The 14,035-nt window shown below is 50.8% G+C and overlaps 1 protein-coding gene across 4 annotated transcripts in view; it reads left to right on the top strand.

Moving 5' to 3' along the window:
• atat1 (alpha tubulin acetyltransferase 1) overlaps positions 1 to 14,035 on the top strand; it is a 62,705-nt gene that overhangs the window by 28,115 nt on the left and 20,555 nt on the right. For all 4 annotated transcript variants that reach the window (XM_068009646.1, XM_068009649.1, XM_068009647.1 and 1 more), the window contains 2 exons: positions 985 to 1,068; positions 12,820 to 13,030. In XM_068009646.1, the coding sequence (XP_067865747.1) occupies positions 985 to 1,068; positions 12,820 to 13,030 (295 nt within the window). The remainder of the gene's footprint in view (positions 1 to 984; positions 1,069 to 12,819; positions 13,031 to 14,035) is intronic.

Consider the following 14,035-nt stretch of genomic DNA (forward strand, 5'->3'; position numbering starts at 1 on the left):
ATGGTTGTGATAGAGTGGAGAGGGAGAAACTGTTTCCAGTGGTAGGTGGGTTGGTAACCAGAGGATGCAATATAATTGGCAAAAGAAGTAGAGGGGAGTTGCGAAGATTTTATTTTGCATAGCGAGTTATTATGATCTGGAATGCAGTGCCTGAAAAGGTGGAAGAAGCAGGTTCAATAGTAACTTGAACAAATAACACTTGAATAGGAAAAATTTTGTTTGCAGGGCTATGGGGAAAGAGCGGGAGAAAGGAGGGGACGAATTAGATAGCTCCTCGAAAGAGCCGGCACAGGCATGATGGACCGAATGGCCCCCTTCTGTGCTGTGATGAGGTCTGGATCCACGTAAACATTTGAGAAGAGACCCGTGCCAAGGAGCCCATGTTTTGGTTTAGGGTGGCATGTGATGCAGCGAGATTCAACGGCTAAAAGGGAGCAGTTGCTTGACGAGGGGTTAATGTTGGGCTTCAGGTCCCACATGCCTGCAGTGTGTGACAGTTGGTCTCAGTTGGTGGCGATTCCACCTCTCATGTCAGAAGGTTGTGGGTTCAAGCCCCACTCCAGCCACTTGAGGACACAATCCAGGCTGAGGGTCCAGTGCAGCTCTGAAGGAGTGCTCCATTGTCAACGGTGCCACCCTTTAAATCCAGGCGTCCCTTGCCTGCTTCACTAGTTCAGTTTAAGTGTTCAAAATCCAATGACATTTGTTAAGGGGAGCGTAGGGCGGTCTCGCAGTGTCCGGACTAAACGTTCCCCCCACATTGACCGATGGAATTGGATCAACTCATCATTCATCCCATCTCTGTCTGAGGATGTTATTCCTTACACAGTGGTAGGTTAGGTAAAAATGGTCCCTGAACATCAAAGCAGATCACAATAATTCGATGTGAAGTGGTTTGAGCTGAAGTATAAATATATCTCTTTTGCTTTCTGAATTCTTGGTAGCTTTATAGTCTCATTGCTCTTTCTGTTTTCTCTGATGTAGTGAGTGGAGAGAGGCTGATTCACAGGAGCATCCCGAAGAAGGTGGAACAGGATATTAAACCTTACTCCATTACTGTACGGGATGGTGAGTGGTCCCTTAATCCATTACTGTGAAGGATGGTCAGTGATCCTTTGATTCATTACTGTGGGGATGGTCAGTGATCCTTTAATCCATTACTGTGGGGGATGGTCAGTGATCCTTTGGTTCATTACTGTGGGGATGGTCAGTGATCCTTTGATTCATTACTGTGGGGATGGTCAGTGATCCTTTAATCCATTACTGTGGGGGATGGTCAGTGATCCTTTGATTCATTACTGTGGGGATGGTCAGTGATCCTTTGATTCATTACTGTGGGGATGGTCAGTGATCCTTTAATCCATTACTGTGGGGGATGGTCAGTGATCCTTTGATTCATTACTGTGGGGATGGTCAGTGATCCTTTAATCCATTACTGTGGGGGATGGTCAGTGATCCTTTGATTCATTACTGTGGGGGTGGTCAGTGATCCTTTGATTCATTACTGTGGGGATGGTCAGTGATCCTTTAATCCATTACTGTGGGGGATGGTCAGTGATCCTTTGATTCATTACTGTGGAGGATGGTCAGTGATCCTTTGATTCATTACTGTGGGGGATGGTCAGTGATCCTTTGATTCATTACTGTGGGGGATGGTCAGTGATCCTTTGATTCATTACTGTGGGGATGGTCAGTGATCCTTTAATACATTACTGTGGGGGATGGTCAGTGATCATTTGATTCATTACTGTGGGGGATGGTCAGTGATCCTTTGATTCATTACTGTGGGGGATGGTCAGTGATCCTTTAATCCATTACTGTGGGGGATGGTCAGTGATCCTTTGATCCGTTACTGTGGGGGAAGGTCAGTGATCCTTTGATTCATTACTGTGGGGGATGGTCAGTGATCCTTTGATCCGTTACGGTGGGGGGTGGTCAGTGATCCTTTGGTCCGTTACTGTGAGGGATGGTCAGTGATCCTTTGGTCCGTTACGGAGGGGGGTGGTCAGTAATCCTTTGGTCCGTTACGGAGGGGGGTGGTCAGTGAATATTGGGTCCGTTACAGTGGGGGGTGGTCAGTGATCCCCCAGTCCGTGACGGTGGGGGGTGGTCAGTGATCCCCCAGTCCGTGACGGTGGGGGGTGGTCAGTGATCCCCCAGTCCGTGACGGTGGGGGGTGGTCAGTGATCCCCCAGTCCGTGACGGTGGGGGGTGGTCAGTGATCCCCCAGTCCGTGACGGTGGGGGGTGGTCAGTGATCCCCCAGTCCGTGACGGTGGGGGGTGGTCAGTGATCCCCCAGTCCGTGACGGTGGGGGGTGGTCAGTGATCCCCCAGTCCGTGACGGTGGGAGGTGGTCAGTGATCCCCCAGTCCATGACGGTGGGGGGTGGTCAGTGATCCCCCAGTCCGTGACGGTGGGGGGTGGTCAGTGATCCCCCAGTCCGTGACGGTGGGGGGTGGTCAGTGATCCCCCAGTCTGTGACGGTGGGGGGTGGTCAGTGATCCCCCAGTCCGTGACGGTGGGGGGTGGTCAGTGATCCCTCAGTCCGTGACGGTGGGGGATGGTCAGTGATCCCTCAATCCATTAGTGTGGGGGATGGTCAGTGATCCCTCAATCCATTACAGTGGAGGATGGTCAGTGATCCTTCAATCCATTACAGTGAAGGATGGTCAGAGATCCTTCAATCCATTACAGTGGAGGATGGTCAGTGATCCCTCAATCCATTACAGTGGAGGATTGTCAGTGATCCTTCAATCCATTAGTGTGGGGGATGGTCAGTGATCCTTCAATCCATTACAGTGGAGGATGGTCAGTGATCCTTTAATCCATTACAGTGGAGGATGGTCAGTGATCCTTCAATCCATTACAGTGGAAGATGGTCAGTAATCCTTCAATCCATTACTGTGGGGGATGGTCAGTGATTCCTCAATCCATTACAGTGGAAGATGGTCAGTGATCCTTCAATCCATTACAGTGGAGGATGGTCAGTGATCCTTCAATCCATTACAGTGGAGGATGGTCAGTGATCCTTTAATCCATTACAGTGGAGGATGGTCAGTGATCCTTCAATCCATTACAGTGGAAGATGGTCAGTGATCCTTCAATCCATTACTGTGGGGGATGGTCAGTGATCCCTCAATCCATTACAGTGGAGGATGGTCAGTGATCCTTTAATCCATTACAGTGGAGGATGGTCAGTGATCCTTAAATCCATTACAGTGGAAGATGGTCAGTGATCCTTCAATCCATTACTGTGGGGGATGGTCAGTGATCCCTCAATCCATTACAGTGGAGGATGGTCAGTGATCCTTCAATCCATTACTGTGGGGGATGGTCAGTGATCCTTCAATCCATTACTGTGGGGGATGGTCAGTGATCCTTCAATCCATTACTGTGGGGGATGGTCAGTGATCCTTCAATCCATTACTGTGGGGGATGGTCAGTGATCCTTCAATCCATTACAGTGGGGGATGGTCAGTGATCCCTCAATCCATTACAGTGGAGGATGGTCAGTGATCCTTCAATCCATTACAGTGGGGGATGGTCAGTGATCCCTCAATCCATTACAGTGGAGGATGGTCAGTGATCCTTCAATCCATTACAGTGAAGGATGGTCAGTGATCCCTCAATCCATTACAGTGGAGGATGGTCAGTGATCCCTCAATCCATTACAGTGGAGGATGGTCAGTGATCCCTCAATCCATTACTGTGGGGGATGGTCAGTGATCCTTCAATCCATTACAGTGGAGGATGGTCAGTGATCCCTCAATCCATTACAGTGGAGGATGATCAGTGATCCCTCAATCCATTACTGTGGAGGATGGTCAGTGATCCTTCAATCCATTACAGCGGAGGATGGTCAGTGATCCTTCAATCCATTACAGTGGGGGATTGTCAGTGATCCTTCAATCCATTACAGTGGAGGATGGTCAGTGATCCTTCAATCCATTACAGTGGAGGATGGTCAGTGATCCTTCAATCCATTACAGTGGAAGATGGTCAGTGATCCTTCAATCCATTACAGTGGGGGATGGTCAGTGATCCTTCAATCCATTACAGTGGAAGATGGTCAGTGATCCTTCAATCCATTACAGTGGAAGATGGTCAGTGATCCTTCAATCCATTACAGTGGAAGATGGTCAGTGATCCTTCAATCCATTACAGTGGAGGATGGTCAGTGATCCTTCAATCCATTACAGTGGGGGATGGTCAGTGATCCCTCAATCCATTACAGTGGAGGATGGTCAGTGATCCTTCAATCCATTAGTGTGGGGGATGGTCAGTGATCCTTCAATCCATTACAGTGGAGGATGGTCAGTGATCCTTTAATCCATTACAGTGGAGGATGGTCAGTGATCCTTCAATCCATTACAGTGGAAGATGGTCAGTGATCCTTCAATCCATTACTGTGGGGGATGGTCAGTGATTCCTCAATCCATTACAGTGGAAGATGGTCAGTGATCCTTTAATCCATTACAGTGGAGGATGGTCAGTGATCCTTTAATCCATTACAGTGGAGGATGGTCAGTGATCCTTTAATCCATTACAGTGGAGGATGGTCAGTGATCCTTCAATCCATTACAGTGGAGGATGGTCAGTGATCCTTTAATCCATTACAGTGGAGGATGGTCAGTGATCCTTCAATCCATTACAGTGGAGGATGGTCAGTGATCCTTCAATCCATTAGTGTGGGGGATGGTCAGTGATCCTTCAATCCATTACAGTGGAGGATGGTCAATGATCCTTTAATCCATTACAGTGGAGGATGGTCAGTGATCCTTTAATCCATTACAGTGGAGGATGGTCAGTGATCCTTCAATCCATTACAGTGGGGGATGGTCAGTGATCCTTCAATCCATTACAGTGGAGGATGGTCAGTGATCCTTCAATCCATGACAGTGGAGGATGGTCAGTAATCCTTCAATCCATTACAGTGGGGGATGGTCAGTGATCCTTCAATCCATTACAGTGGGGGATGGTCAGTGATCCCTCAATCCATTACAGTGGGGGATGGTCAGTGATCCTTCAATCCATTAGTGTGGGGGATGGTCAGTGATCCTTCAATCCATTACAGTGGAGGATGGTCAGTGATCCTTTAATCCATTACAGTGGAGGATGGTCAGTGATCCTTCAATCCATTACAGTGGAAGATGGTCAGTGATCCTTCAATCCATTACTGTGGGGGATGGTCAGTGATTCCTCAATCCATTACAGTGGAAGATGGTCAGTGATCCTTCAATCCATTACAGTGGAGGATGGTCAGTGATCCTTTAATTCATTACAGTGGAGGATGGTCAGTGATCCTTTAATCCATTACAGTGGAGGATGGTCAGTGATCCTTCAATCCATTACAGTGGAGGATGGTCAGTGATCCTTCAATCCATTACAGTGGAGGATGGTCAATGATCCTTTAATCCATTACAGTGGAGGATGGTCAGTGATCCTTTAATCCATTACAGTGGAGGATGGTCAGTGATCCTTTAATCCATTACAGTGGAGGATGGTCAGTGATCCTTCAATCCATTACAGTGGAAGATGGTCAGTGATCCTTCAGTCCATTACAGTGGAGGATGGTCAGTGATCCTTCAGTCCATTACAGTGGAGGATGGTCAGTGATCCTTCAGTCCATTACAGTGGAGGATGGTCAGTGATCCTTCAATCCATTACAGTGGAGGATGGTCAGTGATCCTTCAGTCCATTACAGTGGAGGATGGTCAGTGATCCTTCAGTCCATTACAGTGGAGGATGGTCAGTGATCCTTCAGTCCATTACAGTTGAGGATGGTCAGTGATCCTTCAGTCCATTACAGTGGAGGATGGTCAGTGATCCTTCAATCCATTACAGTGGAGGATGGTCAGTGATCCTTCAGTCCATTACAGTGGAGGATGGTCAGTGATCCTTCAATCCATTACTGTGGAGGATGGTCAGTGATCCTTTAATCCATTACAGTGGAGGATGGTCAGTGATCCTTTAATCCATTACAGTGGAGGATGGTCAGTGATCCTTTAATCCATTACAGTGGAGGATGGTCAGTGATCCTTTAATCCATTACAGTGGAGGATGGTCAGTGATCCTTCAATCCATTACAGTGGAGGATGGTCAGTGATCCTTTAATCCATTACAGTGGAGGATGGTCAGTGATCCTTTAATCCATTACAGTGGAGGATGGTCAGTGATCCTTTAATCCATTACAGTGGAGGATGGTCAGTGATCCTTTAATCCATTACAGTGGAGGATGGTCAGTGATCCTTTAATCCATTACAGTGGAGGATGGTCAGTGATCCTTCAATCCATTACAGTGGAGGATGGTCAGTGATCCTTTAATCCATTACAGTGGGGGATGGTCAGTGATCCTTTAATCCATTACAGTGGGGGATGGTCAGTGATCCTTCATTCCATTACTGTGGAGGATGGTCAGTGATCCTTCAATCCATTACAGTGGGGGATGGTCAGTGATCCTTTAATCCATTTCTGTGGGGGATGGTCAGTGATCCTTTAATCCATTACTGTGGGGGATGGTCAGTGATCCTTTAATCCATTACTGTGGGGGATGGTCAGTGATCCTTTAATCCATTACTGTGGAGGAGGGACAGTTATCCCTTACTGCATTAACATGTGTGATGGTCAGTGACCCCCTTGCTCCATTACTGTCAGGGATGGACAGTGATCCCTTGCTCCATTACTGTCAGGGATGGACAGTGATCCCTTGCTCCATTACTGTCAGGGATGGACAGTGATCCCTTGCTCCATTACTGTCAGGGATGGACAGTGATCCCTTGCTCCATTACTGTCAGGGATGGACAGTGATCCCTTGCTCCATTACTGTCAGGGATGGACAGTGATCCCTTGCTCCATTACTGTCAGGGATGGACAGTGATCCCTTGCTCCATTACTGTCAGGGATGGACAGTGATCCCTTGCTCCATTACTGTCAGGGATGGACAGTGATCCCTTGCTCCATTACTGTCAGGGATGGACAGTGATCCCTTGCTCCATTACTGTCAGGGATGGACAGTGATCCCTTGCTCCATTACTGTCAGGGATGGACAGTGATCCCTTGCTCCATTACTGTCAGGGATGGACAGTGATCCCTTGCTCCATTACTGTCAGGGATGGACAGTGATCCCTTGCTCCATTACTGTCAGGGATGGACAGTGATCCCTTGCTCCATTACTGTCAGGGATGGACAGTGATCCCTTGCTCCATTACTGTCAGGGATGGACAGTGATCCCTTGCTCCATTACTGTCAGGGATGGACAGTGATCCCTTGCTCCATTACTGTCAGGGATGGACAGTGATCCCTTGCTCCATTACTGTCAGGGATGGACAGTGATCCCTTGCTCCATTACTGTCAGGGATGGACAGTGATCCCTTGCTCCATTACTGTCAGGGATGGACAGTGATCCCTTGCTCCATTACTGTCAGGGATGGACAGTGATCCCTTGCTCCATTACTGTCAGGGATGGACAGTGATCCCTTGCTCCATTACTGTCAGGGATGGACAGTGATCCCTTGCTCCATTACTGTCAGGGATGGACAGTGATCCCTTGCTCCATTACTGTCAGGGATGGACAGTGATCCCTTGCTCCATTACTGTCAGGGATGGACAGTGATCCCTTGCTCCATTACTGTCAGGGATGGACAGTGATCCCTTGCTCCATTACTGTCAGTGATGGACAGTGATCCTCGCATCATTGCTGACCGGGATGGACAGTGATCCTCGCTCCATTACTGGCCGGGATGGACAGTGACCCCTTGCTCCATTACTGTCAGGGATGGACAGTGACCCCTTGCTCCATTACTGTCAGGGATGGACAGTGACCCCTTGCTCCATTGGTGTCAGGGATGGACAGTGATCCCTTGCTCCATTGCTGACCGGGATGGACAGTGACCCCTTGCTCCATTACTGACCGGGATGGACAGTGACCCCTTGCTCCATTACTGACCAGGATGGACAGTGACCCCTTGCTCCATTACTGTCAGGGATGGGCAGTGACCCTTTGCTCCATTACTGACTGGAATTGTCAGTGTTCCCTTGCTCCATTACTGACCAGGATGGACAGTGATCCCTCGCTCCATTACTGTCAGGGATGGGCAGTGACGTTTTGCTACATTACTGACCGGGATGGTCAGTGACTCCTCGCTTCATTACTGACCCCTTGCTCCATTACTGTCCAGGATGGAGGGTGACCCTTTGACCCATTACTGACCGAATGGTCAGTGACCCCTTGCTCTGTTACTGACCGGGATGGGCAGTGACCCCATTCCCACCCCACTCCATTACTGACCGGGATGGGTAGTGACCTGTCGCTCCATTACTGACCGGGATGGGCAGTGACCTGTCGCTCCATTACTGACCGGGATGGGCAGTGACCTGTCGCTCCATTACTGACCGGGATGGGCAGTGACCTGTCGCTCCATTACTGACCGGGATGGGCAGTGACCTGTCGCTCCATTACTGACCGGGATGGGCAGTGACCTGTCGCTCCATTACTGACCGGGATGGGCAGTGACCTGTCGCTCCATTACTGACCGGGATGGGCAGTGACCTGTCGCTCCATTACTGACCGGGATGGGCAGTGACCTGTCGCTCCATTACTGACCGGGATGGGCAGTGACCTGTCGCTCCATTACTGACCGGGATGGGCAGTGACCTGTCGCTCCATTACTGACCGGGATGGGCAGTGACCTGTCGCTCCATTACTGACCGGGATGGGCAGTGACCTGTCGCTCCATTACTGACCGGGATGGGCAGTGACCTGTCGCTCCATTACTGACCGGGATGGGCAGTGACCTGTCGCTCCATTACTGACCGGCATGGGCAGTGACCTGTCGCTCCATTACTGACCGGGATGGGCAGTGACCTGTCGCTCCATTACTGACCGGGATGGGCAGTGACCTGTCGCTCCATTACTGACCGGGATGGGCAGTGACCTGTCGCTCCATTACTGACCGGGATGGGCAGTGACCTGTCGCTCCATTACTGACCGGGATGGGCAGTGACCTGTCGCTCCATTACTGACCGGGATGGGCAGTGACCTGTCGCTCCATTACTGACCGGGATGGGCAGTGACCTGTCGCTCCATTACTGACCGGGATGGGCAGTGACCTGTCGCTCCATTACTGACCGGGATGGGCAGTGACCTGTCGCTCCATTACTGACCGGGATGGGCAGTGACCTGTCGCTCCATTACTGACCGGGATGGGCAGTGACCTGTCGCTCCATTACTGACCGGGATGGGCAGTGACCTGTCGCTCCATTACTGACCGGGATGGGCAGTGACCTGTCGCTCCATTACTGACCGGGATGGGCAGTGACCTGTCGCTCCATTACTGACCGGGATGGGCAGTGACCTGTCGCTCCATTACTGACCGGGATGGGCAGTGACCTGTCGCTCCATTACTGACCGGGATGGGCAGTGACCTGTCGCTCCATTACTGAGCTGGATGGGCAGTGACCTGTCGTTCCATTACTCAGCTGGATGGACAGTGACCCCCTCGCTCCATTACTGACCGGGATGGGCAGTGACCTGTCGCTCCATTACTGACCGGGATGGGCAGTGACCTGTCGCTCCATTACTGACCGGGATGGGCAGTGACCTGTCGTTCCATTACTCAGCTGGATGGACAGTGACCCCCTCGTTCCATTACTGAGCTGGATGGACAGTGACCCCCTCGCTCCATTACTGACCGGGATGGAGAGTGACCTGTCGTTCCATTACTGAGCTGGATGGACAGTGACCCCCTCGCTCCATTACTCACCGGGATGGGCAGTGACCTGTCGTTCCATTACTGAGCAGGATGGACAGTGACCCCCTCGCTCCATTACTGACCGGGATGGGCAATGACCTGTCGTTCCATTACTGAGCTGGATGGACAGTGACCCCCTCGTTCCATTACTGAGCTGGATGGACAGTGACCCCCTCGCTCCATTACTGACCGGGATGGAGAGTGACCTGTCGTTCCATTACTGAGCTGGATGGACAGTGACTCCCTCGCTCCATTACTGACCGGGATGGGCAGTGACCCTCTCGCTCCATTACTGACCGGGATGGGCAGTGATCTGTCGTTCCATTACTGAGCTGGATGGACAGTGACCCCCTCGCTCCATTACTGACCGGGATGGGCAGTGACCTGTCGTTCCATTACTCACCGGGATGGACAGTGACCCCCTCGCTCCATTACTGACCGGGATGGGCAGTGACCTGTCGTTCCATTACTGACCGGGATGGGCAGTGACCTGTCGTTCCATTACTGACCGGGATGGACAGTGACCCTCTCGCTCCATTACTGACCGGGATGGGCAGTGACCTGTCGTTCCATTACTGACCGGGATGGACAGTGACCCTCTCGCTCCATTACTGACCGGGATGGACAGTGACCCTCTCGCTCCATTACTGACCGGGATGGGCAGTGACCTGTCGTTCCATTACTGAGCGGGATGGACAGTGACCCCCTCGCTCCATTACTGACCGGGATGGGCAGTGACCTGTCGTTCCATTACTGACCGGGATGGACAGTGACCCTCTCGCTCCATTACTGACCGGGATGGAGAGTGACCTGTCGTTCCATTACTGAGCTGGATGGACAGTGACCCCCTCGCTCCATTACTGACCGGGATGGAGAGTGACCTGTCGTTCCATTACTGAGCTGGATGGACAGTGACCCCCTCGCTCCATTACTGACCGGGATGGACAGTGACCCCCCTCGCTCCATTACTGACCGGGATGGGCAGTGACCTGTCGTTCCATTACTGAGCGGGATGGACAGTGACCCCCTCGCTCCATTACTGACCGGGATGGGCAGTGACCTGTCGTTCCATTACTGACCGGGATGGACAGTGACCCTCTCGCTCCATTACTGACCGGGATGGAGAGTGACCTGTCGTTCCATTACTGAGCTGGATGGACAGTGACCCCCTCGCTCCATTACTGACCGGGATGGAGAGTGACCTGTCGTTCCATTACTGAGCTGGATGGACAGTGACCCCCTCGCTCCATTACTGACCGGGATGGACAGTGACCCCCCTCGCTCCATTACTGACCGGGATGGACAGTGACCCCCCTCGCTCCATTACTGACCGGGATGGACAGTGACCCTCTCGCTCCATTACTGACCGGGACGGACAGTGACCCCCTCGCTCCATTACTGACCGGGATGGAGAGTGACCTGTCGTTCCATTACTGACCGGAATGGACAGTGACTCCCTCGCTCCATTACTGACCGGGATGGAGAGTGACCTGTCGTTCCATTACTGAGCGGGATGGACAGTGACCCCCTCGCTCCATTACTGACCGGAATGGACAGTGACCCCCTCGCTCCATTACTGACCGGGATGGAGATTGATCTCCCCACCCCACCCCCCCCCACCGCTCACTCCATTATTGGCCGGGATGATCTCTTACTGAGTTGACAGGTTTGTGATTGTGAAGTGCTGTGTTTCTACTGGTGTTCTCCTGCAGTGTGTCGACTGATTTAATCGCCTCCTTCCCCAGACACCACTGATTATTTTCCCTTTTTATTAATTGCTGTGACACATTTGCTTGTATAGCGACATAGGAGCGATGTTATAAAGCTCCATATGAAGCCAAGGCTGTCCATCTCACTGGTGAAAGAGGAGCTGACCGTACAGGAAGTTGATGAAGAGCTCTGTCCATCACTCACTGATGCAGTATTGCTGAACGTTGCTCAGGAGGCGACCATGGTGTAGTGGCAATGTTGCTGAGCTATTAATCTGGAGGCCCAGCCTAATGCCTGGGATACTGGTTCAGATCTCACCATGGCAACTGGTGGAATTTAAATTTAATTAATAGATTCAGTTAATTAATAAAAAAAAAAAATCTGGAATTGAAAGCTAGTCTCAGTAAATGGTACCATGAAAACTATCATCAATTGTTTAGGGAATGAATCTGCCATAGTTACCTGGTCTGACCGACATGTGACTCCAGACCCACAGCAATGTGGTGGACTCTTAACTGCCCTCTGAAATGGCTCAGAAAGCCGCTCAGGGGCATTTAGGGACGCCAGCAAATGCCAGCGACACCCACATCCCCTGAAAGAATACAAAAAGAGTTACTTCAAAATACATGAGCAGGAGTAGGCTGTTTAGCCGCTTGAGGCAGTTCCGCCATTCAGTTACAAAACCTTGCGAACGTCAGCAGCTTAACTGAAATATTGAATAGATTTTAGAAGCTTACTGCACAGAAGGAGGCCATTTGGCCCATCGTGTATGTGGCGGCTCTTTGAAAATGTTATCCAATTAGTGCCACTCCCCTGACCTTTCCCCCTAGCCCTGGCAATCATTTCCTTTTCAAGTATTTATCGGATTGTCCTTTGAAAGTTACTGTTGAATCCGCTTCCAACAACCAAACTTAGCAGAGAGGTCAATAACCGGGGGCGTAGATTTAAAGTAATTGGCAGAAGAACTGGAGGTTGTTGAGGAGTAATTTATTTCACCCAGAAGGTGGTGGGGGTCTGGAACACACAGCCTGAAAGGGTTGTAGAGGCAGAAACCCTTGTTGCATTTAGAAAGTGCTTGGATGTGCACTTGAAGATCTGTAACCTACAGGGTTACAGGCCAACAGGTGGAAAGCTGGATAAGGCAGGCACAGACACGATGGGCTGAATGGCCTCCTCCTGTGCCGTAACTTTTCTATGTAACCTATTGGGCAGTGCAGTTCATCATAATTATTTTATGCAGCATGTTATCTTAAGTGTGCGTCCTCTGTTTACTGACCTCCTGCCAGTGGAAATGGGTTTCTTCTGGTCTACTCTTGTCAGAAGTGCAGTTGACTTACTGCAGTTTGCTGTCTGTAACAGGCACCCCTGAAGATCAGGAGCTTCCCTGGCCCTTCAACCAGTCGCCCTCTCTGACCCGCTCAAACAGCCTGGGCCGCAGCCCCCATCGGCAACTGGGCCGACCCCAGCTCAGCCACCAAGAGGCGCTGCGCCACGTCAGAGTGGTGCATCCCCAGGCAGTGAATGGCACGAGGGAAGCTGACAACCTCATGGCCCAGAGGAGGCGAACCAGGTGAGGGAAGGTGTTGAAATCTGTTTGGAAGCAGCTGTGCTCTGAGCTCTAATGCATTGCCCGGGGTTGGGGGAGGGGGTGAGGTGTGGGATGGGGGTGCTGGTGGTGGGGTGGGGGGGGGAGAGAAGAATGTGCGTGACGGGTGAGGTTGAGTGCGCAGGCGTTTTGCAAGGGGATGAGGGGACAAGAGTGAGCACATTCCAGCTGATGCCTCTTGAGGGAGAACTGCCTTATGCTCCTATTCTCCGTTTCTGTTGCACTTGCAGCAGAATAGAGTTTTTTGAAATCTGTTCACGAAGTAGGAACTGCCCAAAAAGACATGCGCAGGAAATTCCAGTGCTTGAAACCGGTAAATTGTACCTCCAAAAAGAACAAAAACCTTGACTACTCTTCCCAAACAAAGTTAATTCGGCATCATTTGTAAACAACCTACATTTATATAGCACCCTTAACGCAGTTAAAGCATTCCAAGGCGCTTCACAAGAGCGTTATCAGACAATATTTGACACGGAGCCACATAAGGGAAGATTAGGACAGGTGACCAAAAGCTTGGCAAAGAGGTAACTTTTCAGGAGGGACTTAAAGGAGGAGAGAGAAGAGGAGAAGCTTAGCAAGGGCTGAGGCAGCTGAACGTATGGCCACCAATGGAGGGGCACAGAATGCGCAAGAGGCCAGAATTGGAGGAACACTGATATCTTGTAGGGTTGGAAGAGGTTACGGTTTGGTGAGCGTCAAGGCCATGAGGGATTTGAACAATAGGATGAGAATTTTAAAATTGAGGTATTGGTGGGCCAGGAGCCAGTGTAGGTCAGTGGGTGGAGGGGTGATGGGTGAATGGGACTTGGTGCAACACAGGCCACTAGAATTTTAGATGACCTGAAGTTGAGAGGATGAAAGGTGCATGGACGGCCAGGAGAGCATTGGAACACTCGAATCTGGAGGTAACAGGCATGGATGAAGGTTTCAGCAGAAGTGCTGAGGCAGGGGCAGAGACTAGCGGTGTCA

Source organism: Heterodontus francisci, chromosome 29 (assembly GCF_036365525.1).
Source record: "Heterodontus francisci isolate sHetFra1 chromosome 29, sHetFra1.hap1, whole genome shotgun sequence".
Lineage (NCBI taxonomy): Eukaryota > Metazoa > Chordata > Chondrichthyes > Heterodontiformes > Heterodontidae > Heterodontus > Heterodontus francisci.